The sequence below is a fragment of the Drosophila rhopaloa genome, unplaced genomic scaffold (assembly GCF_018152115.1).
Source record: "Drosophila rhopaloa isolate 14029-0021.01 unplaced genomic scaffold, ASM1815211v1 contig_36, whole genome shotgun sequence".
Classification (NCBI taxonomy): Eukaryota; Metazoa; Arthropoda; class Insecta; order Diptera; family Drosophilidae; genus Drosophila; species Drosophila rhopaloa.
This window is the reverse complement of record NW_025335130.1, coordinates 911,647-936,123: the sequence shown is the minus strand read 5'-3', so window position 1 is coordinate 936,123 and position 24,477 is coordinate 911,647. Positions and strand designations below refer to the sequence as shown.

Sequence of the window (24,477 nt, the reverse complement as noted above, 5' to 3'; positions counted from 1 at the left end):
GACTTTTTTCTTTAAGTAATTTTTTTTTTTTTGGTGCCATAGCGACATTTGTACTCATTAAGAATCTATCATTGTTTTATTTTTCAAATAACGACAAGCATAGAAATCATGCCGACGAGGACACGGCCTCTTTTTGTTTCCTCTTCTTCAAGAACGAATAACGAATAAAAACAAATGTTTTTTTTTTTTAAATTTATTTTATGTACTCCTTTAAGTTTTATAAACAAATGATAAAAAAACGGATACTTAAAATATCTATTGTTTTTTATACCCTTGCAGAGGGTATTATAATTTCAGTCAAAAGTTTGCAACGCATTGAAGGAGACATTTCCGACCCTATAAAGTATATATATTCTTGATCAGCATCACCAGGAGAGTCGATCTAGCCATGTCCGTCTGTCCGTCCGTCTGTCCGTCCGTCTGTCCGTCCGTCTGTCCGTCCGTCTGTCCGTCCGTTCGTTTCTACGCAAAGCTAGTCCCTCAGTTTTAAAGCTATCTGCTTGAAACTTTCCCAAAAGTTGTCTTTCTATTGCAGGTAGTATATAAGTCGGAACGAGCCGGATCGGGCCACTATATCATATAGCTGCCATATAACTGAACGATCGGAAATGCCATAACTTTGGTGTTTTTAAAGTTAGGAAGTTGGGATTTTTTATGAGTATTAAGAATGCATCATATAATATAATTTACAGAATATTCTGCAAGGGTATATCAACTTCGGCTCCGCCCGAAGCTAGCTTTCCTTTCTTGTTTTTATTAATTGTTAAAAAAAGCTCAACATTCAAGCCTCTAGACTAAAAGACCCCTTAAGTTAGGAAGTTGGGATTTTCTATAAGTTTTATTTTTGGCCAATCAATTCGACCTACCGAATTTCATAAGGATCGGCCGACTATATCCTACAGCTGTCATATAACTGAACGATTGGAAAAGCCATAACTTTGGTGTTTTTAAAGTTAAGAAGTTGGGATTTTTTAAGAGTATTAAGAATGCATCATATGAATAGTTTTGGAGAATATAATTTACAGAATATTCTGCAAAGGTATATAAACATCGCCTCCCCCCGAAGTTAACTTTTCTTTCTTGTTTTTAATATTTTTTTGTTGTACTTTGGGATTTGGTAATATTTAAATACTATGGAATTACGGTTTTAATTAAAGGAAAATCGTACATCTATATTATATAGCTCCCATTAAAAAATGTAGAAATTGAAAAAATTAACAATTAAATAAAAATGTTTTTTTTTCCGTTTTTGTATTTATCAAAATATTCCTTCGAAATATAGTAATTATTTTCTACATCAAATTTACGCTTTAATTTTTGTTAGAATCGGACAACAATATCATATATATGCCATAGAAACGATGGCAAAATGAATCGCAAAATTGAAATATCTTCATGGTTTTTAGTAATCAAAAAAACTATCCAATAACATTCTATGAAATTGTGTTAAAATTAGCTTAATGTAAGTTAAAAAGGGCGTCATTCTTATTGAACTAATTTTCTACAACTAAATATAAATTTTTAGTATAAACAATGATTTTTGATTAATTTTCTGGTTAAAAAACCAATAACGAAGACGGTCTTTTGAACGTCCGTACGAAAAACAGGAAAATTTGAGATTAATTTCGATTTTTGATTGTCATCGCCTAAGCCAATTGAACTGGAAACGCAATCCCCAAAAATTTAATGGAGTGGAGGATTTGTTGGAATAATTTGAATGACTATGACTATAAACGAATATATGACGAAACACTATAAATATCGTTCCCCCCTTAGCTCTAAATGATGCTGTTCAGTTCCTGGCACAACAAGCGAGTTCAGAAATTCCGTCGGTTGATTATCGCTTTATCCTCTTTGGTCAGGCTGTCAACGGACTTTTCCGTATGCAGTTTTGAAGCTTTATGACTTTGAATTATGCTAACCAAGCTATCAACGTCCTTAGTCTTTACTTTCACTAAACTATTCCTGATTTTGTATACTTTGTGCGATTTCGGTGCAATTTGGTAATGAGTTCACCTTCGAATATTTAAATTTTTCTTAAATAATGATATAACCAATGCAACAATTTTGCTTTTGCCTAGTTATTCGACACTAAGCAATTAGTCTTGTCAACTGTAAAGAGATTAACGGTAGCTTAAACAAGAGAGAACGCTATAGTCGAGTGCCTCGACTATTAGATACCCGTTACTCAGCTAAACAACTTAATATAAATATGCCTTCTTGTAATAAATTGACTAGAAATATTAAACATACATACTTATATTGGCTAAACACATACATTCTTAAATAGTATTATGTATATTAAAGTCTAAATGTTTGCACAACACGAGTAACGGGTATGGCGAATAGCTTTTTTGAAAGGAGTTATCTTTGCCGGGCAATTGCAACTGAGTACAATGTAAATACATACATATGTATATGCTTACATAAATACACACATACGCCATTGGTTGACTCAGACCTCCAATTTGGCTAACTTATTTTGATTTGCATAGTTCTTGGGATATAGTTCGGTATTGACAAATGAAAACAAATGAAATTAGCGTTGACTCTGTTGAGCACCGTGGTCAGCTGTTCCAAAGTCATCCGTTAGATGGCGCCATAAAAGGAGGAAATGTAGGCGCTAGCCAGGCTAAAGCGTTTAATGGGTTTTTGGGCGTTAGAGTGGGCGTGGCAAACGTTTATTAGGCCAATCGATATTTATTGACGAAACAAATACATATCAATTAAAATTTTCATAATATCATCAAAACTGTGGCCACAGTTTGTGGCTTATGGGCGTCAGAGGAAACAAACATTTTGAAACAAACTTGCGCTGCGTAGGAACTCCTCAAATCTACATGCAAAATGCCAATCTTCTAGCTTTTATAGTTTCCGAGATCTTAGCGTTCATACGGACAGACAGACGGACAGACAGACGGACAGACAGACGGACATGGCTAGTTCGACTCGGCTAGTGATCCTGAACAAGAATATATATACTTTATAGGGTCGGAAACGCTTCCTTCTACCTGTTACATACTTTTGCACGAATACAATATACCCTTTTACTCTACGAGTAACGGGTATAAAAATAATGTTCATTTCGACCGCCATCCAACAAAATGGCAGCAATGCCAGAGAATATGCATGAGGTTTATACATATGTACATACATTGTAATGCTGACATACCTGTTGATGCAGTGTCTACTATGTATTAAAGATTATAGCTAAATCATCAGAAAAAACTTAATTTTAAAAAAAATTTTATGGGGCTTTTACACAGAGACCAAATTTTTGTTTATCAAAAAATTAGGACATCAATGATTTCTTAATTCATATTTTTTACTAAAAATTATCTTAGACAGCTAGCATGCAGTTTTTTTTAAATGTTGTTAGGTTATGAATTTTGTCAGGTAAAAACTAAAGGTTAAAAAACATGAACTCTCCCCGAAATTTTCTATCCAACATCATACACCGATGATCTTATGTGAATGGTTCTGGGTTAGTTACAAATGTTAGCTACCAGGAGGAGAACACTTAACATTAAACAGAAGTCTTACCTCAATATGAAATGGTGGACATTTTTTTATTTGGTTTTTGAGGCTGCTAACTGTGGTGCTTTCTGAGGTTAAGACCTTTACAAGTAGCTACGTATTGTGTCAAAAAAAAAAATTATAATGGGGAATATAATTGGATCGATCTTGATGGGGTATGAATCGATGGAGCACGCAGGAACTCCACCTTTCCACTGGGAGAAGGAGGAAAAAATAAAGCGCGGACGTAGACTTTGCCATTCGTCACCGAAAAATTCATCACTGGTGATGATTTATCAATGAATTTTAATACAAAAAGTAAGATTGATATGTCAAAGTTCAATGATTGAACATTGATCTCCTTTTTTACGTTTGTTCGATTGTCGACATACGTGATGAATTTAGTCAGTAATGAATTGCAGGGCAGCAAAATAATCCTGAAACTATTGTTTAATTTTTTGAAACTAGCTACAAGCCGTGCTTACCTTGAATTTGGACTAGCTGAGCGACTGCGTTGATCTTGGGACTGCTGCTGGTCATTTACGTAGTGAACAATGGCGGATGTAACTTCCTTTATGGAGCTCTGAACCTCAGCCGTTTCAGACTGTAGGGGTCGCGTTCCATTGGGCGTAGACGTTGGGGATGGGGTTGTGCGATGTGCCAGCAGCGAAATGGCCAGACTGAAAGATATGATTTTAATTAGTCGAACCTTAAAAATTTAATTTCTTGCAAAAAGATACATTAATTAGGTAACCCAATTCTTTTGTTTTTTGTAAAACATAAAACAAAGGTAGCACTATTTGCTTGGGACGTATGACATATAAAAGCTTTAGGAATTCCAATGTTGACAAAACCACGGACTGTAGCGAATACAATTTGTATACCCTTGCAGAGGGTATTATAATTCTCGTCAAAAGTTTACAACGCAGTGAAGCAGACATTTCCGAACCTATAACGTATATATGATCAGCATCACCAGGAGAGTCGATCTAGCCATATCCGTCTGTCCGTCCGTATGTCGTTTCTACGCAAACTAGTCCTTCAGTTTTAAAGCTATCTGCTTTAAACTTTCCCAAAAGTTGTTTTTCAATTGCAGGTAGTATATTAGTCGGAACGTGCCGGACTGGCGACTATATCATATAGCTTCTATAGGAACAATCGGAAAAATAAATGTAAAAAAGTATAACTTTGTTGTTATACCCTGGCAGAGGGTATTATAATTTTGGTCAAAAGTGTGCAACGCAGTGAAGGAGACATCTCCGACCCTTCTTGATCAGGATCGCGTCCTTTTTTTTCTTTTTTCGCGCGGAGTCCCACGGCCCACTTACCCGCCCAACCGACCGAGGTCCGGGGAAAAAAGTAATAGTTATATCAATCTTGTGCCAATGAAGCAAGTATTAATCGTTTTAGGAGCGGCAGAGAGTCAAGATTTGATATTACAGGAAAAAGTCGATTATAGTCAGAACATAATACTCTGAAAGGCTCATGCAAGGCATAGTTAGATCTACAATGATTTAAAATTAATTGAATATAATTTCTAGTTAATCTACTTGGCACAGAAAAGTTTAGACGACTTAACAATTCGGGGCAGTCAATATCACCATGTATAAGGTTATAAATAAAGATAGTACCAAGCATCGTTCTACGGTTGGCTAGGGATGGTAAATTAATCAAAATAAGTCTACTAAAATAAGAAGGTTAGATAAGATTTGCATCCCAGTTTAGGCGCCGTAAAGCAAAAAGAAGTTGAGTTGATATAAGCATGTCCGTCTGTCAGCCAGTCCGCCTGTCCGTCCGTCTGTCCATTTCTACGCATACTAGTCCCTCAGTTTTAAGGCTGTTTCTGTTTGAAACTGTCCAAAAGTTGTCTTTCTATTGCAGGTAGTATATCAGTCAAAACGGGCTGGATCGGGCGACTACATTATATATAAATCGGAAAAAAATTAAAAAATGTATAATTTTTTTTTTTTTTAAATACTATGAAATTACGGTTTTAATTAAATTAAAATTGGACTTCGACATAGCTTCATGTAGTCGTTTTGTAATAACTGCAAGGGTATATAAAATTCTATATTGTCCTTTTTCACTTCTCGCGATCTCCTTTTTTACGCCCCTTGGGGCGTAACGCCACCCGTAACAAGCACTGCTTGGTGTCGTAGAGGCCACTTTTTTGCGCTGATCATAGTGCACCAACGTCCAAATACGTAAAAACCCAATAAATAAATTCAAATGCTATATTCGTACTTACCGTTCATGGGGCGTCCGATGGGACAGCTTTTCTGTGCTTCGCCAACCCAGGTACGGCTGCCGATAGGAGTTGCGTAATACACCGCTGCTGCTGGCTACGGACATGAAGCTGCTGTTGATGGGTGCGCCTCGAGCAAAGCTGCCGCGCTGTGAGGCACTGGGTGACGTCTGAGTAGAGTTTAGGTGCGAGGTGGACCAGCGCGTGGCACTCACACCCGTCTGTCCGAGCGCCTGGCCGGGACCCGCCGCAGAGCTGCATGAATAAATGCTGCTTTGACCACCGTGGTGGCTATGCGCTGAGGGGCTCATAAGTAGAGGACTTCGGTCGGAGCGCTGACATGCCAAGGAGCTTAGAGAGGTGGTCTTCGAGTTAAGTCCCTGCCAGCGCCCCGACTCCTGAGTGGGCTTGCGGGTAAAGTTGCCGGTACGGTATCCGCCGGCTGTTAAAGCCGCGGTACCATCTGGTGCCGGTCCGGATCCTTTATTGTAATGACGGAACCAGTCGGGGATATTGAGTCGCTGAAGCGATGCCTGGACCCGCAGCTGGTGCTCGCTGAGCGCTGCCGGATATTGATCGTGCGACTTCTGGAGCTCGTTTTCAGGGGGCTGTAAGTAATCGAAGAACATGAACAATAATAGGTAATTTAATTTAATAGTTTATTTTTGATAAACGTTATTTTATTTAATAAATCTTCTCTCATAAGGACTGACGACCAGTATGCAAATCTTAATCTAATATATTTATTTAATTAATTACAATTAATTATGTAGAAAATTTACGTAACTATTATTGCCGCGCAAGCCTATTTGCATCAACTTTGTCGATTTTTTTTGAACGATCTTACATTTAAGTCTTTGTAAATATTTTCATTCCGTATGTACCAATGTGCCCCAGATTATGTGTATTATTCTAAATTACTAACGCAATTGTTTTCTAGTAGCTCGGAGCCATATGTTCAAATGGGTTTGAGGACTTTATTGTACCAAGGTACTTTATACTCCAGTTTTTCTGATTAAAGAGCGTTTATAAGCCAATGAAGCCAAGATAAGTTACATCAGTTGCTTTGGGGAGAGGTATTTAGAGAGAAAATATTTGCATCCTACTCCGAAACTTCTTTGCTGAAGGTAATACTCCAATATTTTATAGGAATTATTATTTTGAATTTATAAATAAACCCGTCCAACCAAACAGGGTTAAAGCTTGTGCGACATCTAAACAAAATGCGATGCAATACTCGCGACTTTCAAATATATTTCTTATCTAGAGGGTTATTCGTTTTTCCAAATTGGTGCATTAAGATGACATTATAGAGCCCCTTTTCAAATATCTTTGGTACCTATTAAACACTGATTGCCCTATATGAGAATGGCTGGGTCTTGTCCTTTCCGGCTTTAATCATTGTGGCGACAGACTTTCTTCATTGTTGAGGATAATACCGCCATTTTATCATGCAGAGCCACAGATGAAATCGTGGCCCGGGGCTTTCTTTTTCTTTTGAGACTTTGTGAATGTTTTAACTTCTGCTTCAGGATTTTTGATTACTATGTGCCCAATGCTTTTTGAAGCTTAAAGTGGTCTCGAAACGTTATCTTGATGCAAAGCTCACTCTCCTGTTTGTGTATGTAAAGGTATAATTTGAGCTTGATTTCATTTATCTTCTAGGTCTATTTTGATACTTCAGGATGAGGTTATATCCAACCTCCGACTGTCGCAGAAACCTTCTTTTATTGCATAGCAGTTCTTAAATATGCCTAGAAGCCCGACTGCTGTTGAAAGGTTTTGTAGCTGTTGTAATTGGAGTGGAGTGTTATGCAGCCAGCGTCATAACAGACAATATTTCTTCAAATGAGCTGTCAGTGTCTTCTTTACAGAACAAGCTTGGGCATGTTTTACATACATTCTGTATTCAAGCCAATCAATTTCACACGAAGTTAGAAAACGTGAAAGCTGTGACAGATCTGTTAAATATCAGCCTGCGGTACTTTTCTTGTAACAGCAAACTTAATCAAGTCAGGCTTTTTCTTATAAGATCCTATAGGATCTGTATAGTTGTATAATTGTCGTCCTTTGGGGTTGGTGAGTAGAGATACCCAATGGGTGTGCTTTGCATTGTATTCACCAGCTGCTATAAAGCGACCACCTAATAGGTCAAGGAAATTTACAAATTCTGTTACGGAAAGGAAGAAGCGTGCTGGGGCAGTATAGCCAATTATGGCAAATTTATAGCCATAAAATAAAAATAAATCTAGTTTGTTAGATGAGTCTCTGATATAAGCATGTCGTCAATGTCATGTTGATCTAGGAACCGCAAGCTCGTATTTGTGCTGTGAAATGCCATTCTCGTTTAATTATTTGATAATCCTACCTACACAAGAATTTTTCTTTTGAGATTGCCGAATTATAAATTTAAATATATGAAGTAAAAAAAATAATTCATATAGAGAGGTAAACATCTCTGCCTCAGGGTTGCCACTTCGATGTTACAATGAAAGTTCGACAAGATTAGAGCCCGGGTTATAGTTTAGAGCCGGGCACGATTTTAATTTATAATAATTTTTACACAATGTTGGTCAAACCTTAAACATTAATGTACAATAAATGAAATTTGTGAAATTGTCGTAAGATCTTTTAAAAAAATTCACGAAAATAGCCTTTTTTTCGTGCTTTAAGACCCCGTAACCCCTTAAAGAAAAAGCGTTTTGACTATACAAAGTAAAAAGAAAACATGAAAGGAAAGCTAACTTCGGGCGGAGCCGAAGTTGATATACCCTTGCAGAATACTTGTAAATTATATTCTCCAAAATTATTCATATGATGCATTCTTAATACTCATAAAAAATCCAAACTTCCTAACTTTAAAAACACCAAAGTTATGGCATTTCCAATCGTTCAGTTATATGGCAGCTATAGGATATAGTCAACCGATCCTTATGAAATTTGGTAAGTCGGATTGATTGGCCAAAAATAAAACTCATAGGAAATCCCAACTTCCTAACTTTACAAACACGAAAGTTATGGCATTTTCGATCAATCAGTTATAGGGCACCTATAGGATATAGTCGGCCGATCCCGGCCGTTCCGACTTATATACTGCGTGCAAAGGAAAGAAGGGTGTGTGCAAAGTTTCAATTCGATAGCTTTAAAACTGAGAGACTAGTTTGCGTAGAAACAGACAGACGGACAGACGGAATTGGCTATATCAACTCAGGAGGTGATCCTGATCAAGAATATATATACTTTATAGGGTCGGAGATGTCTCCTTCACTGCGTTGCACACTTTTGACCAAAATTATAATACCCTCTGCAAGGGTATAACAACAACAATACAATTTAATAAGCAAGATCAAGACAAATCGTAAGTTAAGATTGGGAAAAGGATGCCTAAAAGCCGTTTAGCCATTCGGATTCCTTTGCGGCATTTTAAAACAACTCGCCGTTGCAAAATGCAAGGCACACAGGTCGAATTTTTGAGTGGCCAGAAAGGCGTAAATATTAAAAGATAATGTCAACCCCAGATCTCCTGAACATAGATCAAAGTAAGAAGGAATTTGGTAAGGATAATCACCTAAATGCCTGCAAAAAGGCCCTGCATGCAGCAGTTTACAAAGAACTAGCTTTAAATAGTTAAATGACTTAAAAATTCGTATTATTCAATTTGTATATTTTTTTAATTATAAACATTTTTAAAACAAAAATTGAATGAGAATTATTATAACCTTTTTAAAAGAATAAAAGACAATAAAAATTGTTAATCAATTTGTAAGTAATGTTAAAAAGATATTTTTTTCATAATGTATGTTAAACAAGAAAGAAAAGCTAACTTCGGGCGGAGCCGAAGTTGATATACCCTTGCAGAATACTCTATAATTATATTCTCCAAAATTATTCCTATGATGCATTCTTAATACTCATAAAAAATCCAAAGTTCCTATCTTTAAAAACACCAAAGTTATGGCATTTCCAATCGTTCAGTTATATGACAGCTATAGGATATAGTCGGCCGATCCTTATGAAATTTGGTAGGTCGGATTGATTGGCCAAATATAAAACCTGTAGAAAATCCCAACTTTCTAACTTTACAAACACCAAAGTTATGGCATTTCCGATCAATCAATTATATGGCAGCTATAGGATATAGTAGGTAGGTCGAATTGATTGGTCAAATATAAAACCCATAGAAAATCCCAACTTCCTAACTTTACAAAAACGAAAGTTATGGCATTTCCGATCAATCAGTTATATGGCAGCTATAGGATATAGTCGGCCGATCCCGGCCGTTCCGACTTATATACTGCGTGCAAAGGAAAGAAGGGTGTGTGCAAAGTTTCAATTCGATAGCTTTAAAACTGAGAGACTAGTTTGCGTAGACAGACGGACAGACGGACAGACAGACGGACAGACAGACGGACAGACGGACAGACGGACAGACGGACATGGCTATATCAACTCAGGAGGTGATCCTGATCAAGAATATATATACTTTATAGGGTCGGAGATGCCTCCTTCACTGCGTTGCACACTTTTGACCAAAATTATAATACCCTCTGCAAGGGTATAAAAATATACCAGATATGCCAGATATAAAGTAAAATATAGATAAGGTTTTAAGTCTGTGCTTATGAATAAATATTTTTTTTCTGGGCATGCAAACAGGCCCCAAACCATAAAGCTAGAAAAAACAATCTTGTTTACACCAGCATATGAGAGCAATTTTTTTAAGTTCGCGCAATGTTTGTGTTAATGAAAAATCGACTTACAAAAGTGTGAACACTATAAGAACTATAACAAGAAAGGAAAGTTAACGGAGCCGAAGTTGATATACCCATGCAGAATATTCTGTAAATTATATTTGTTGACCATAAAACCCATAAAAATCCCAATTTCCTAACTTTAAAAACACCAAAGTTATGGCATTTCCAAACGTTCAGTTATATGGCAGTGTTCAAGAAGAACACTAATTATCATAATGATAAGATTTTACGAGCTCTGGTTCTGTCAACATGTATATCTATCTAGAGCCGTTAATAACGATCTGTAACTTAAAACCTATAAGGGTGCAGTGCCGAACAATTGTAATCTTAAGTACAGGCCACTGGAGCCTGACCATAGTTCTCACACTGCACAAAAGGTCGCCTTGCGGGAGACCGTTGATAAGGCTCCCGCTCAGGCTTACAGATGTGGTCTCTGTGTAGACCACAGATAAGGATATTATAAGAATTTCATGTTAGTTACGTAAGCGAAGACTTAGAAAAATAAAGTCAGTTTTTATACAGAACTCAAACGTGAAGGTTGTTTTCCTTATTACAGGAATCCCTCACATTTTGGTCATTCGAGCCTTTTTTTCCTTGCGGAACAATTGGCCAGACTACTTTGCAGTTTTCCCCCACCAATGGTAAGAACCTCAGAGAAATTGTGCACCCTAAAGATTCTGTCAAGTGCTAGACACTTGCAGCTAAAGGTTGCAAATAGATTCACACGATTGTTTTCCCCACCAGTTTTAAGAGACAAAAGTGTTGAACAAAAAAAAAAGCATAAAGATAAATAAAGAGTCTTTTTTTGTTTTTTAAAGCACCTTAAAGATTCTGTTTTTTTAAAACAGCTAAAGGTCGCTACCAATTGGAACATCGCAAAAAATAAAACATAAAAGGTGTGTGTTTTTTTTTTATATAAACTAAAAAAAAAAAAATTTAAGTTTATAAGGCGTGTTTAAGGCCAACATCAGACAAATAAATACAATTTGTGAAATGTGCAACAAAATTTAAAAAAAGTGCCCACAAATTAACACTTGTGATAAAAAAAATAATAATAAACACAAGTGAAACAACAAATTTCTAAAAAATCCAATAAGTTAGATTAAAATAGAAAAACTGCCTACAAATTCTAAAAGCCAAAAAGCTAAGCATAATTAAATAAAATGCCTTCAAATTACTGAAGCCACCAAAACAACAATACATTACAACACTAAAACCAAAAATTGAAAATTGAAAAAAAAAATCAAAATCTTCTATAAAAGAAGACCAGCACCCCCAAAAAAGACGACTTTAAGCATCATCAACATAATCGACGTCAAGCAGCCTGTATAAAAAACCAACGACATCGACATCAAGAATCGCCGACATCAGCGTCCAGCAAAATTCAGATAAGTTAGAAATAAAAAATTATTATTATTATTTTCTTAACGTAAATTATTAAATATATATATAAATTAAGAAAATGTTGTCCGAAAAGACCATTGAGTTCCTGCAGAAGCAGTCCGAGTTAACGCAGCAGATCAGGCTTTTAGAGGCAAAAGTGCACTTAACTCAACAGGAGTTTAAAAAATCTGTAGAACTAGAAAAGGTTTTTATATTTAATCATAATGTTTTGGTAAAGATCAGTCCAGTTGAGCACGAATATTTTACATCAAAACATTATGATGCGATGATGATAATATTTTCTAAACTAAAGAAACAATTTGAAAAGGACTTGAGTAGGCCGGGAAATAGCGGGCAAATTAGGTCCCAAATAGGCGAGATTAAGCCCGCTCCGGGGGATGCTAAATTAATGAAAGATTTTGACGACAATGTGGGACATTTAAAGAGGTATCTCGAGGAAACTTTTAATAATTTAAATTCCGATCTACTTTCCCTTAAAATTAGAAAAAAGAAAATTAAATTTTTGAAAACTAAAAATTTTGGTTTATTAGATAAGGTAAAAAGTTGTGTTGAAACTTCGGAATTTGATGACCAGATAACCGAATTAGAATTCGATGTCGATAGCATTTTAGAGGTTATAGATGAAAGACTTAACGATGAAAAAAATCAAGTTAAGGAATCTATAACTGTAAAGGCAGAGGAATTACCTAAGCTGCCAAAAATTAAGGTACCCACTTTCTTTGGTGATTCCAAAGAATGGGATCTATTTAATGAGTTGTTTATGGAACTCATTCATACAAGAGAGGACCTTAGCACTGCTCTTAAATTTAATTATCTCAAGTCAGCGTTAAAAGGAGAAGCCAAGAACGTGGTTTCCTATTTACTGCTAGGCACTGGAGATAACTATGAAGCTGCTTGGGAGTTGCTAACCAAGCGGTATGAGAACAGAAGAAAAATTTTCTCTGATCATATTAATAGGCTTATGGATTTACCCAATCTAAATTTGGAATCCAATAAGCAAATTAAAACATTTATTGACACAATTAATGAGTGTGTTTGTTTGTTTATTTAAAAATACAATGGTAGGTGTGGGGATCTGTGGGTTGGCTTATCCAAAATTAAGTCATTACTGCTTCAGGTTTTTGGGATTATTTATTACAAAACAAGAGAGAACGCTATAGTCGGGTGCCCCGATTATCAGATACCCGTTACTCAGGTAAAGGGAGTGCGAGGGAGATGGAGATAGAAACTTTGATCATGCATAACTTTTTAACGAATGGTGCGATTTGAAAAATTTCTTCTACATTTCGATAGGTATTGATAAACACAATAAAACTGCATTTTTACTTTTCCGAAATAATTAAATTTTTAAAATCGTATATTAGCGATTGTGGGCGTTAAAGGGGGCGTGGTACCTTTTTGAAACAAACTTGCGCTGCGTAGGAACTCCTAGAATCTGCATGCAAAATGCCAATCTTCTAGCTTTTATGGTTTCCGAGATCTCAGCGTTCATACGGACAGACAGACGGACAGACGGACAGACGGACAGACAGACGGACATGGCTATATCGACTCGGCTAGTGACCCTGATCAAGAATATATATACTTTATAGGGTCGGAAACGCTTCCTTCTAGCTATTACATACTTTTGCACGAATACAATATACCCTTTTACTCTACGAGTAACGGGTATAAAAATGAAGAACGAGAAAACAGGGGAAATTTTGACTTTACATTATTTTTTTTTTTTTTTTTTTTTAAGCATTGACAAATTAAAATTTAGTTATCGTAGGCAAATTTAATCACACAATAAACGTGGATGTTGTAAATTGTGTGTAACACGATTAATATAGCCAAATAGTTGATGATTAGGTATGATTCGCAATCGTTTTCGTCCTTCTTGGGAGTCAGTAATGATGGTTGTGTCTCTGTTCAACATCTAACAGCTGCTGATGTTCAGTCTGCGGTTCAAACTCTCGGTATAGTTATATTATTAAAGTAGGAGCGTGTGTGTGCCAAGTGTCGTGGATAGGCCTTACAGTCGCCGGTCACATTGAATTAGAGATATAGAAAAAGAACAATTAAATAGACCTCTGATCATACAGTTAACAAAGAAAGAAGCCAACCGAATAAATAAAAAATCAACAGTAATCGTAAAGTGCCCATGGGCAAGGCAAGCGAACCTGACCCGTAGTCCTACGTTCTTATCTCTCTCTCTCCACATCCTAGACAAACTGATGATGATGCTGTTCATGCTGTTCGGTCACCTTGAGGTAGGAATCCTCGCCCAGCAGCAACACACTGGTCGCCGAGCCGTCGTGCGGATATAAGTAGGCAAACTGTCCGCTTTATGTGCCCGCCGCGGAACTTCCGCCAAACGTTGTAAACGGGTAGTCCGTTGATCTGCTGAGGTGTCAGCACCAAGCTGCCCGTGTTTCCGCCGACTCCTTCTCCTGCTTCTGATCCTGTTTCTGCACCTACTCCTGCGGATGAAGCTGCATTCTGTTTGGTCCTGTTGCACTTCCCTGCTGTCCTTGTCAGTCAATTTAGATTATAAAATTAAAGGCACAATTATCCGAAGATGTGGATGCAGTTTTTGCCCACATAATACTTCGGAAATTTAACAAGGATTCTCTAAATTTATATGAGAGTCATGTTAAAAGGACAAAGGAAATTCAAACACCTGATATCATGGAGTTTTTAGAGCAAAGACTCAGCTCCATTTCCTCTTTTCTACAGGAAAATAAACCTTTGAGAAAAGAATTTCAAATCAAAAGCAGCAAAGAAAATTGTTCTTGTTGTAATTTACCAACCCATAATATAACACAGTGTTATAAATTTAAGGGAATGGAACCAGCAGAAAGAAATGACTGGGCAAAGAAAAGACACATTTGTTTAAAGTGTCTCAAGCATTCAAGCAATAATAAGTGCACTAATGAAATTCTTTGCTTGGATTGCAAGAAACCGCACCACACGCTTCTTCACATTAACTATAATAAAGAACAAGTGACTACGTGTAGGACGACGGAACAAGTGTTATTGGCCACAGCATTGATTCATGTGAAATCAGCTAGTGGAGGCTTCGAAAAACTCAGAGCGCTGATTGACAGTGGATCTCAGAGTACGATGATATCGGAAAAAGCTTCACAAATTCTCAAGTTGCCAAAAATAAAAAATTATACTGAGATTGGTGGAGTTTCCTCGATAAAAACATGCATATCAAAGCATAAAATAAAACTAAACATTAAATCTTTAAAAGAAAGGAAAAATGAATTAGTAGTGGAGGCAATTGTCCTCCCAAAATTAATGAAGTCATTGCCAATGCGCTCATTAAACATTAATAAAACGAGGTGGCAAAACTACCCATTAGCCGATCCTGAGTTTAACAAGCCAGGTCGAGTAGACTAACATTCTTCAAAAAGGAGTAATAAAGATAAACGGTCTTCTTGGTCAAAACACAGACTTTGGTTGGATAGTGTCTGGATGCACTAAATCAAAAGGAATAGGAAGAAGAAGGTACAGATGATAAAGTGGGAGTTGTAAATGTTAAGACCTAAGAAGCTTCATGTAAAAGACCGATAACAAAAATCAGACCTTTAATTGGTGTAAAACAAGCAGAGGATGTTATGGAAAAGAGGGTTTCACATAGATTTTCTAAATTAGGCACTGTCATGGTAATGCTATTGCTTACATTGTTCTGTCAAGTGTCAGAAGCAGCAACAATAAAAGACGAGAATAAATCATTTAGCTATTAAAATATTAATAACACGGCTGCCATATACTTAGATCCACTAGGAGAAGCTTCATAGCTTTGAGGATCAATGCAATATCGTTTTAGATAATATGCAAAATCAATTAATAGAACTTAAGGAAAATAATAATCTATTCATGATGCAAAAGAGATCAAGAAGCAAACGTGCTCCTTTCGAATTCATTATATTACATTTTATATGGAATGAGGATGATAGGAAACAACTAGAAGAAAATATGAGAAATCTATTAGACAATCAGCACAATTTAAATGAGTTAGTTCAGAAGCAAACTTCAGTGGTAGATTCCACTACAAATTTATTAAAGAAAACGACTGAAGAAATTAACGATAACTGTAAGAATATGCATACTAGAATTGAAAATATGAAGAAGGTGAAAGGGTGCAGGCAGCAATTATAAGTCTGTTAATTGACATTAATCATGGTAGATTAAACACAAACATCTTTAAGCCAAATCAATTACAAAATGAGATATCCAAAATTCAAGGTAGCCTTTTCGAAACATTAGTTCTTCCAGGGAAAAAGACAGGTACTGAGCTTAAGGAAGTCTATACGCTATTAACAGCTAGGGGATTACTTATCGAAAATAAGTTGATTATAAAAACTAAAATTCCTCTATTTAGTGGACATCATTCTAAGCTTTTTAGAATTATTCCTTTACCAATACAGAACGAAGACAGAATGATTATGGTTCAGATTTCTTCGGAATATTTAATTTATAACTTGGAAATCGATTCTTATGACGTAATGTCCGAATCAACTTTAAATCAGTGTCAAAGATGGCAGTAAAATAAGAGAATTTGCAAAGGAAGTTCTCTTTGGAATTCTGCAAATGACAATTCTTGCGAAGTGCAACCATTTAAGCCAAACAGAGTTTCAAACTGTATATACAAAACAGTAATAGATACTTCATCTTATTGGACAAAGCTAGAAAAGAAAAGTAGTTGGTTGTTTAAGGTTCCTTTTAATTCCAAGATAAGAGTACAGTGTACGAATGCACAAATTCAGTTACTTGATTTACCAACGCAAGGAATTCTAAGTATTGCGCCAGATTGTACTACTAAAACGGATGATAAGATTTTGATTGCCCATCATAATATTAAATCTGAAAGTGAAGAAGTTTTATTATCATCGTATGTAGGAGATATTAGTCAAATCCCAAAGGTTGTTTGGGATCCATTGAAATTGGATTCTATTAATCATACTGTTGAGATTGCACGCCTTAATAAAGAAATTAAATATTTAAAAGAAAATCATATTAAATTCAAAGATTTGCATTTTCACCATATATCCGGACATGCTTCTTTAGGAATTGGATTAATAATAACAATAATCATGGTAATATATGCCATAAGAAAATGCAACGATTGCAAGCCATTACTTTCGCCGGACCGTTGCAAGGTGTCTTATAATAAGTTAAAATCAAATAAATAAATATATCGAATTAAAAATACAGTCCACTAATTTTATGTTTGCATTGTTAACGAAAAGAATTGATGTATTAATAACCTGTAACCAGAATGTTCAAGAAGAACACTAATTATCATAAATATAAGATTTTACGGGCTCTGGTTCTGTCAACATGTATATCTATCTAGAGCCGTTAATAACGATCTGTAACTTAAAACCTACAAGGGTGCAGTGCCGAACAATTGTAATCTTAAGTACAGGCCACTTGAGCCTGACCATAAATATAGTTCTCACACTGCACAAAAGGTCGCCTTGCGGGAGACCGTTGATAACGCTCCCGCTCAGGCTTACATATGTGGTCTCCATCGATAAGGATATTATAAGAATTTCATGTTAGTTACGTAAGCGAAGAAATAAAGTCAGATATCGAATTGAAACTTTGCACACACCCTTCTTTCCTTTGCACGCAGTATATAAGTCGAAACGGCCGAGATCGGCCGTCTATACCCTATAGCAGCCATATAACTGATCGGAAATGCTAAACTTTGGTATTTTTTAAGTTACGAAGTTGCGATTTTTTATGCGTTTTATGTTTGGTCAATCAATCTGACCTACCAAATTTCATAAGGACCGGACGACTATATCCTATAGCTGTCATATAACTAAACGATTGGAAATGCTATAACTTTGGTGTTTTTAAAGTTAGGAAGTTTGGATTTTTTATGAGTATTAAAAATGCATCATATGAATTATTTTGGAGAATATAATTTACAGAGTATTCTGCAAGGGTATATCAACTTCGGCTCCGCCCGAAGTTAGCTTTCCTTTCGTGTTATATTTTTATGTGACATTTTTGCAGTATAAAAGCAATTGACATGAAACTCTGCAAATCTAGTTTATTTATGTATACCTTATTCCTTTCGCTATTTTTTCAATTTTAGCAATTTCGGCAAAGTCTGCAAGACTATTAAAACTTCGGCTTGCCGAAGTTAGCTCCGTCCTCGTTATTTGATGCATTGCTGTCTGCTGAAGTTTATATACCCTTGCAGAATACTCTGTAAATTATATTCTCCAAAATGATTCATATGATGCATTCCTAATACTCATAAAAAATCCCAACTTCCTAACTTTAAAACCACCAAAGTTATGGCATTTCCAATCGTTCAGTTATATAGCAGCTATAGGATATAGTCGGCCGATTATTACTAACTTTACAAACACCAAAGTTATGGTATTTCCGATCAATCAGTTATACGGCAGCTATAGGATATAGTCGGCCGATCCCGGCCGTTCCGACATATATACTGCGTGCAAAGGAAAGAAGGGTGTGTGCAAAGTTTCAATCCGATAGCTTTAAAACTGAGAGACTAGTTTGCGTAGAAACAGACAGACGGACAGACGGTCATGGCTATATCAACTCAGGAGGTGATCCTGATCAAGAATATATATACTTTATAGGGTCGGAGATGTCTCCTTCACTGCGTTGCATACTTTTGACCAAAATTATAATACCCTCTGCAAGGGTATAAAAACGTGTCTTAAACTTAAAAAAAAGTAATTTAAAATTGGTTTAGTCAGATTTTTTTGACTCCTAGGACCCTACCTACACCGAAAAAACAAACTTTCAACTTTGCTGTAAATTATTTTTGTAAACCAGGGTTTACAGCTTTTTAATCATATTATTAAAAATAAATCGAATGACTACGAGTTACTTTACGAAAAAACCAGTCAATTAATATTTTCAAAACCCGATTTCAAACCGATTTAAAAGCTTTCTGGATATCTCCGAGAACATTGATCCGATCTAGGATAATTTTAGTGGCATTTTGATTCATTGCCGTCGGACAGGGATTACAGTTGGATAAACGGGTGGTTTGACTTCTGTCGTAACTGTGTAGAAGTTCTCGAACGCTTTAATTAGGCTTACCGTGGCAAGCGGCTATGATTCCCCCTACTATTCCCAGTAGAACTCGAAGGGATCCATCAAAGCCGAGCTTATCAGAGTGACCTGTCTCCGCTCTGATAGATCCAGACCGGTGACATTATGATTCATACCAACAATCACATGGTTGGGTGAAAACTGGAGGCGAGTTCCTATAGTGGCTCGTATCTGTACACTTCTGCTCTTAAGTAACTATAAGCTCCATAAGCTTACATAGCAAAATTGATGTCATTGCAAATAGCCGTTTGCCATAATAGCGAGTCTGGTGAATTTAAAATTCTGAACCATGCGTAGCTCTAACCACCTGTACAATAACTGTTTGGGTAATAGCTTAACTACCAAGAGTATTTTTCCTTTGTCTAGGAGTGGGAGATATTAGACCGAGTTCAAGTGGATCATAGCTTCTTAAGAGCACTGATAAAACACTTTTATTTCGTAGATATTCGTATCATGAAGTATTGGTATGAAGTTAAACAAGACATTTTCCAAGCTTGACAAAGTCGGTTACAACATGGAACTTAAGAAACTTCCCGTTGCCTTCTGCCTATTCTCCAGCAAGAATGTATGGTTCGTTGGAAATGAGCCTCTGCGAAGCAGATATATAACTTGTTAAAGAATTTCCTGTGCCTCCTCAATTGTGTTTAAACAATAAGTTATTGGAATATTGGATACGATGTGTAATAGGTGGAGGGTATGATTAATGTTGATAATGGAGAAATTAGATCTGAGTCGCCTGATGAGAATGATGATACAGGGGCATTCGGGAAACCAAGTCATTTGAAGAAATCGAACAACAGATTATGTGCATCTTTATAGCATAAGCTTCTTGATCAGCATCACCAGGAGAGTCGATCTAGCCATGTTCGCCTGTCAGTCCGTCCGTCCATTTCTACGCAAAGTAGTCGTTCAGTTTTAAAGCTACCTCCTTGAAACTTTTCCAAAAGTTGCTTTTCTATTGCAGCAAGTATATATATAAGTCGGAACGAGCCGGATCGGGCGAATATATTATATAGCTCCCATAGGAACATTCGGAAAAAAATAACCAAAAAGTATAAGTTTGTTGTTATTAATTTTTTTGTTCTTTGGGATTTGGTAACATTTAAATACTATAGACTTACGGTTTTTAAAATTGTATATCATATTGCACCAATTGAAAAATCTAAAAAATTAAACTAAAAAAAAAAAAAATATTTTGCTGTTTTTCTGTTTATTAAATTATTCAGAATTACGCTGCTAGTTTTGTCAAAATCGGACAACACTATTATATAGCTGCCATAGAAACGATGGCAAAATGCAGGTCAAAATCGACATAGCCTTATTGGGTTTAGTAATATAGGCATAGAAATAGAAATGTATTCGTTTTGTAATAACTGCAAGGATATAATCTCGTATAAACTTCGATTTGCATTTATTACATTAAAATTATTCGCTTAAGAAATTATCACATTAAAAAAATAAAATAGAACTCCATCAACTGAAGAATTCTTTAGTCATACACAATTGAAAAAATATTCCTAAAAATATGCTGAATTTCTTTGATCAGATTGCTTTTCCAACATTAAATCTCAAAGCTCCGAACAAAACATTGAGCTACCCGAGCCGATTGCAATAAGCTGACCTATTTAAATATTTAATTGTGTAATTTGTGATTCCCAAAGAAATAAATGTTAATAATTATACCCTTGCAGAGGGTATTATAATGTGAAGGAGACATCTCCGACCCTATAAAGTATATATATTCTTGATCAGGATCTCCTCCTGAGTTGATATAAGCATGTCCGTCTGTCTGTTTCTACGCAAACTAGTCTCTCAGTTTTAAAGCTATCGAATTGAAACTTTGCACACACCCTTTTTTTTTAAGTCGGAACGGCCGGGATCGGCCGACTATATCCTATAGCTGCCATATAACTGATTGATCGGAAATGCCATAACTTTGGTGTTTGTTAAGTTAGGAAGTTGGGATTTTCTATGGGTTTTATTTTCGGCCAATCAATCCGACCTACCAAATTTCATAAGGATCGGCCGACTATATCCTATAGCTGCCATATAACTGAACGATTGGAAATGCTATAACTTTGGTGTTTTCAAAGTTAGGAAGTTTGGATTTTTTATGAGTATTAAGAATGCATCATATGAATAATTTTGGAGAATATAATATACAGAGTATTCTGCAAGGGTATATCAACTTCGGCTCCGCCCGAAGTTAGCTTTCCTTTCTCCTACTCCTGCTGATGAAGCTGCATTCTGTTTGGTCCTGTTGCACTTCCCTGCTGTCCTTGTCAGTCAATTTATATTATAAGATTAAAGGCATAATTATCCGAAGATCTGGATGCAGTTTTTGCCCACATAATACTTCGCAAATTTAACAAGGATTCTCCAAATTATATGATAGTCATGTTAAAAGGACAAAGGAAATTCAAACACCTGATATCATGGAGTTTTTAGAGCAAAGACTCAGCTCCATTTCCTCTTTTCCACAGGAAAACCAACCTTTGAGAAAAGAATTTCAAATCAAAAGCAGCAAAGAAAATTGTTCTTGTTGTAATGTACCAACCCATAATATAACACAGTGTTATAAATTTAAGGGAATGGAACCAGCAGAAAGAAATGACTGGGCAAAGAAAAGACACATTTGTTTAAAGTGTCTCAAGCATTCAAGCAATAATAAGTGCACTAATGAAATTCTTTGCTTGGATTGCAAGAAACCGCACCACACGCTTCTTCACATTAACTATAATAAAGAACAAGTGACTACGTGTAGGACGACGGAACAAGTGTTATTGGCCACAGCATTGATTCATGTGAAATCAGCTAGTGGAGGCTTCGAAAAACTCAGAGCGCTGATTGACAGTGGATCTCAGAGTACGATGATATCGGAAAAAGCTTCACAAATTCTCAAGTTGCCAAAAATAAAAAATTATACTGAGATTGGTGGAGTTTCCTCGATAAAAACATGCATATCAAAGCATAAAATAAAACTAAACATTAAATCTTTAAAAGAAAGGAAAAATGAATTAGTAGTGGAGGCAATTGTCCTCCCAAAATTAATGAAGTCATTGCCAATGCGCTCATTAAACATTAATAAAACGAGGTGGCAAAACTACCCATTAGCCGATCCTGAGTTTAACAAGCCAGGTCGAGTAGACTTAATTATAGGAGCCGATTTATATGCTAACATTCTTCAAAAAGGAGTAATAAAGATAAACCGTCTTCTTGGTCAAAACACAGACTTTGGTTGGATAGTGTCTGGATGCACTAAATCAAAAGGAATAGGAAGAAGAAGGTACAGATGATAAAGTGGGAGTTGTAAATGTTAAGACCTAAGAAGCTTCATGTAAAAGACCGATAACAAAAATCAGACCTTTAATTGGTGTAAAACAAGCAGAGGATGTTATGGAAAAGAGGGTTTCACATAGATTTTCTAAATTAGGCACTGTCATGGTAATGCTATTGCTTACATTGTTCTGTCAAGTGTCAGAAGCAGCAACAATAAAAGACGAGAATAAATCATTTAGCTATGTAGAAATGTAGAGATGTAGAAATTATAAGCGCATCATGGAACCTGGTGATTTACTATAATATGGATGCCTATTTTCACATAATTCAGAAAAGTAATGTGCTAATTCAAAAATGAGAATTGTTTGCGGGAAGCTTCATAGCTTTGAGGATCAATGCAATATCGTTTTAGATAATATGCAAAATCAATTAATAGAACTTAAGGAAAATAATAATCTATTCATGATGCAAAAGAGATCAAGAAGCAAACGTGCTCCTTTCGAATTCATGGGTTCATTATATGACATTTTATATGGAATAATGGATGATAGGAAACAACTAGAAGAAAATATGGGAAATCTATTAGACAATCAGCACAATTTAAATGAGTTAGTTCAGAAGCAAACTTCAGTGGTAGATTCCACTACAAATTTATTAAAGAAAACTACTGAAGAAATTAACGATAACTGTAAGAATATGCATACTAGAATTGAAAATATGACTGACCAAACAACTTAAAGCATTGATTGAAGAAGGTGAAAGGGTGCAGGCAGAAATTATAAGTCTGTTAATTGACATTAATCATGGTAGATTAAACACAAACATCTTTAAGCCAAATCAATTACAAAATGAGATATCCAAAATTCAAGGTAGCCTTTTCGAAACATTAGTTCTTCCAGGGAAAAAGACAGGTACTGAGCTTAAGGAAGTCTATACGCCATTATCAGCTAGGGGATTATTTATCAAAAATAAGTTGATTATAAAAGCTAAAATTCCTCTATTTAGTAGACATCATTCCATATAACTGATTGATCGGAATTGCCATAACTTTGGTGTTTGTAAAGTTAGAATTAGGGATTTTCTATGGGTTTTATATTTGGCCAATCAATCCGACCTACCAAATTTCATAAGGATCGGCCGACTATATCCTATAGCTGCCATATAACTGAACGATTGGAAATGCTATAACTTTGGTGTTTTTAAAGTTAGGGAGTTTGGATTTTTTATGAGTATTAAGAATGCATCATATAAATAATTTTGGAGAATATAATTTACAGAGTATTCTGCAAGGGTATATCTAAGATTATAAAGACAAAAATTTGAGATGAAAATATTATGAGAAATACATATTGTTTTGGAAATTGTCTATTTTCGTGCATTTGCAGAGGGTATTATAATCTTAGTCTTAGTATTCTTGATCAGGCTCACCTCCTGAGTTGATATAAGCATGTCCGTCTGTCAATCTGTCTGTCCGTCTGTCTGTCCGTCTTTCTGTTTCTACGCGAACTAGTCTCTCAGTTTTAAAGATATCGAAATGGAACTTTGCACACACCCTTCTTTCCTTTGCACGCAGTATATAAGTCGGAACGGTCGGGATCGGCCGACTATATCCTATAGCTGCCAAATAACTGAACGATTGGAAATGCCACAACTTTGGTGTTTTTATACCCGTTACTCGTAGAGTAAAAGGGTATATTGTATTCGTGCCAAAGTATGTAAGAGGTAGAAGGAAGCGTTTCCGACCCTATAAAGTATATATATTCTTGTTCAGGATCACTAGCCGAGTCGATCTAGCCATGTCCGTCTGTCCGTCTGTCTGTCTGTCCGTATGAACGCTGAGATCTCGGAAACTATAAAAGCTAGAAGATTGGCATTTTGCATGTAGATTTTAGGAGTTCCTACGCAGCGCAAGTTTGTTTCAAAATGGTGCCTCGCCCCCTCTGACGCCCACTAGCCACAAGCTGTGGCCACAGTTTTGATGCTATTATGAAAATTTTAATTGATATGTATTTGCTTCGTCAATACCTATCGATTGACCTAATAAAAGTTTGCCACGCCCACTCTAACGCCCAAAAACCCATTAAACACTTAAGGGGTTATCCGGGTCTTGACACTTCAAAAAATTCTTTTTTTTTAAACTTTTTTATATAATAGTACAGAGTTTCAGAAATGTAGTCTGAA

At 35.9% G+C, this 24,477-nt stretch overlaps 1 protein-coding gene across 5 annotated transcripts in view; it reads right to left on the bottom strand.

Moving 5' to 3' along the window:
* LOC108052006 overlaps window positions 1-24,477 on the bottom strand; it is a 103,979-nt gene that overhangs the window by 27,135 nt on the left and 52,367 nt on the right. For 2 of the 5 annotated variants that reach the window (XM_044461482.1, XM_044461483.1), the window contains exons 4-5: window positions 5,765-6,369; window positions 4,002-4,196 (exon numbers count right to left, since the gene is read on the bottom strand). In XM_044461482.1, coding sequence (XP_044317417.1) covers window positions 4,002-4,196; window positions 5,765-6,369 — 800 coding nt within the window. Of the gene's footprint in view, window positions 1-3,583; window positions 3,954-4,001; window positions 4,197-5,764; window positions 6,370-24,477 lie in introns of those variants that run through there. The other 3 variants (XM_044461484.1, XM_044461486.1, XM_044461485.1) reach the window with 3 other exon arrangements.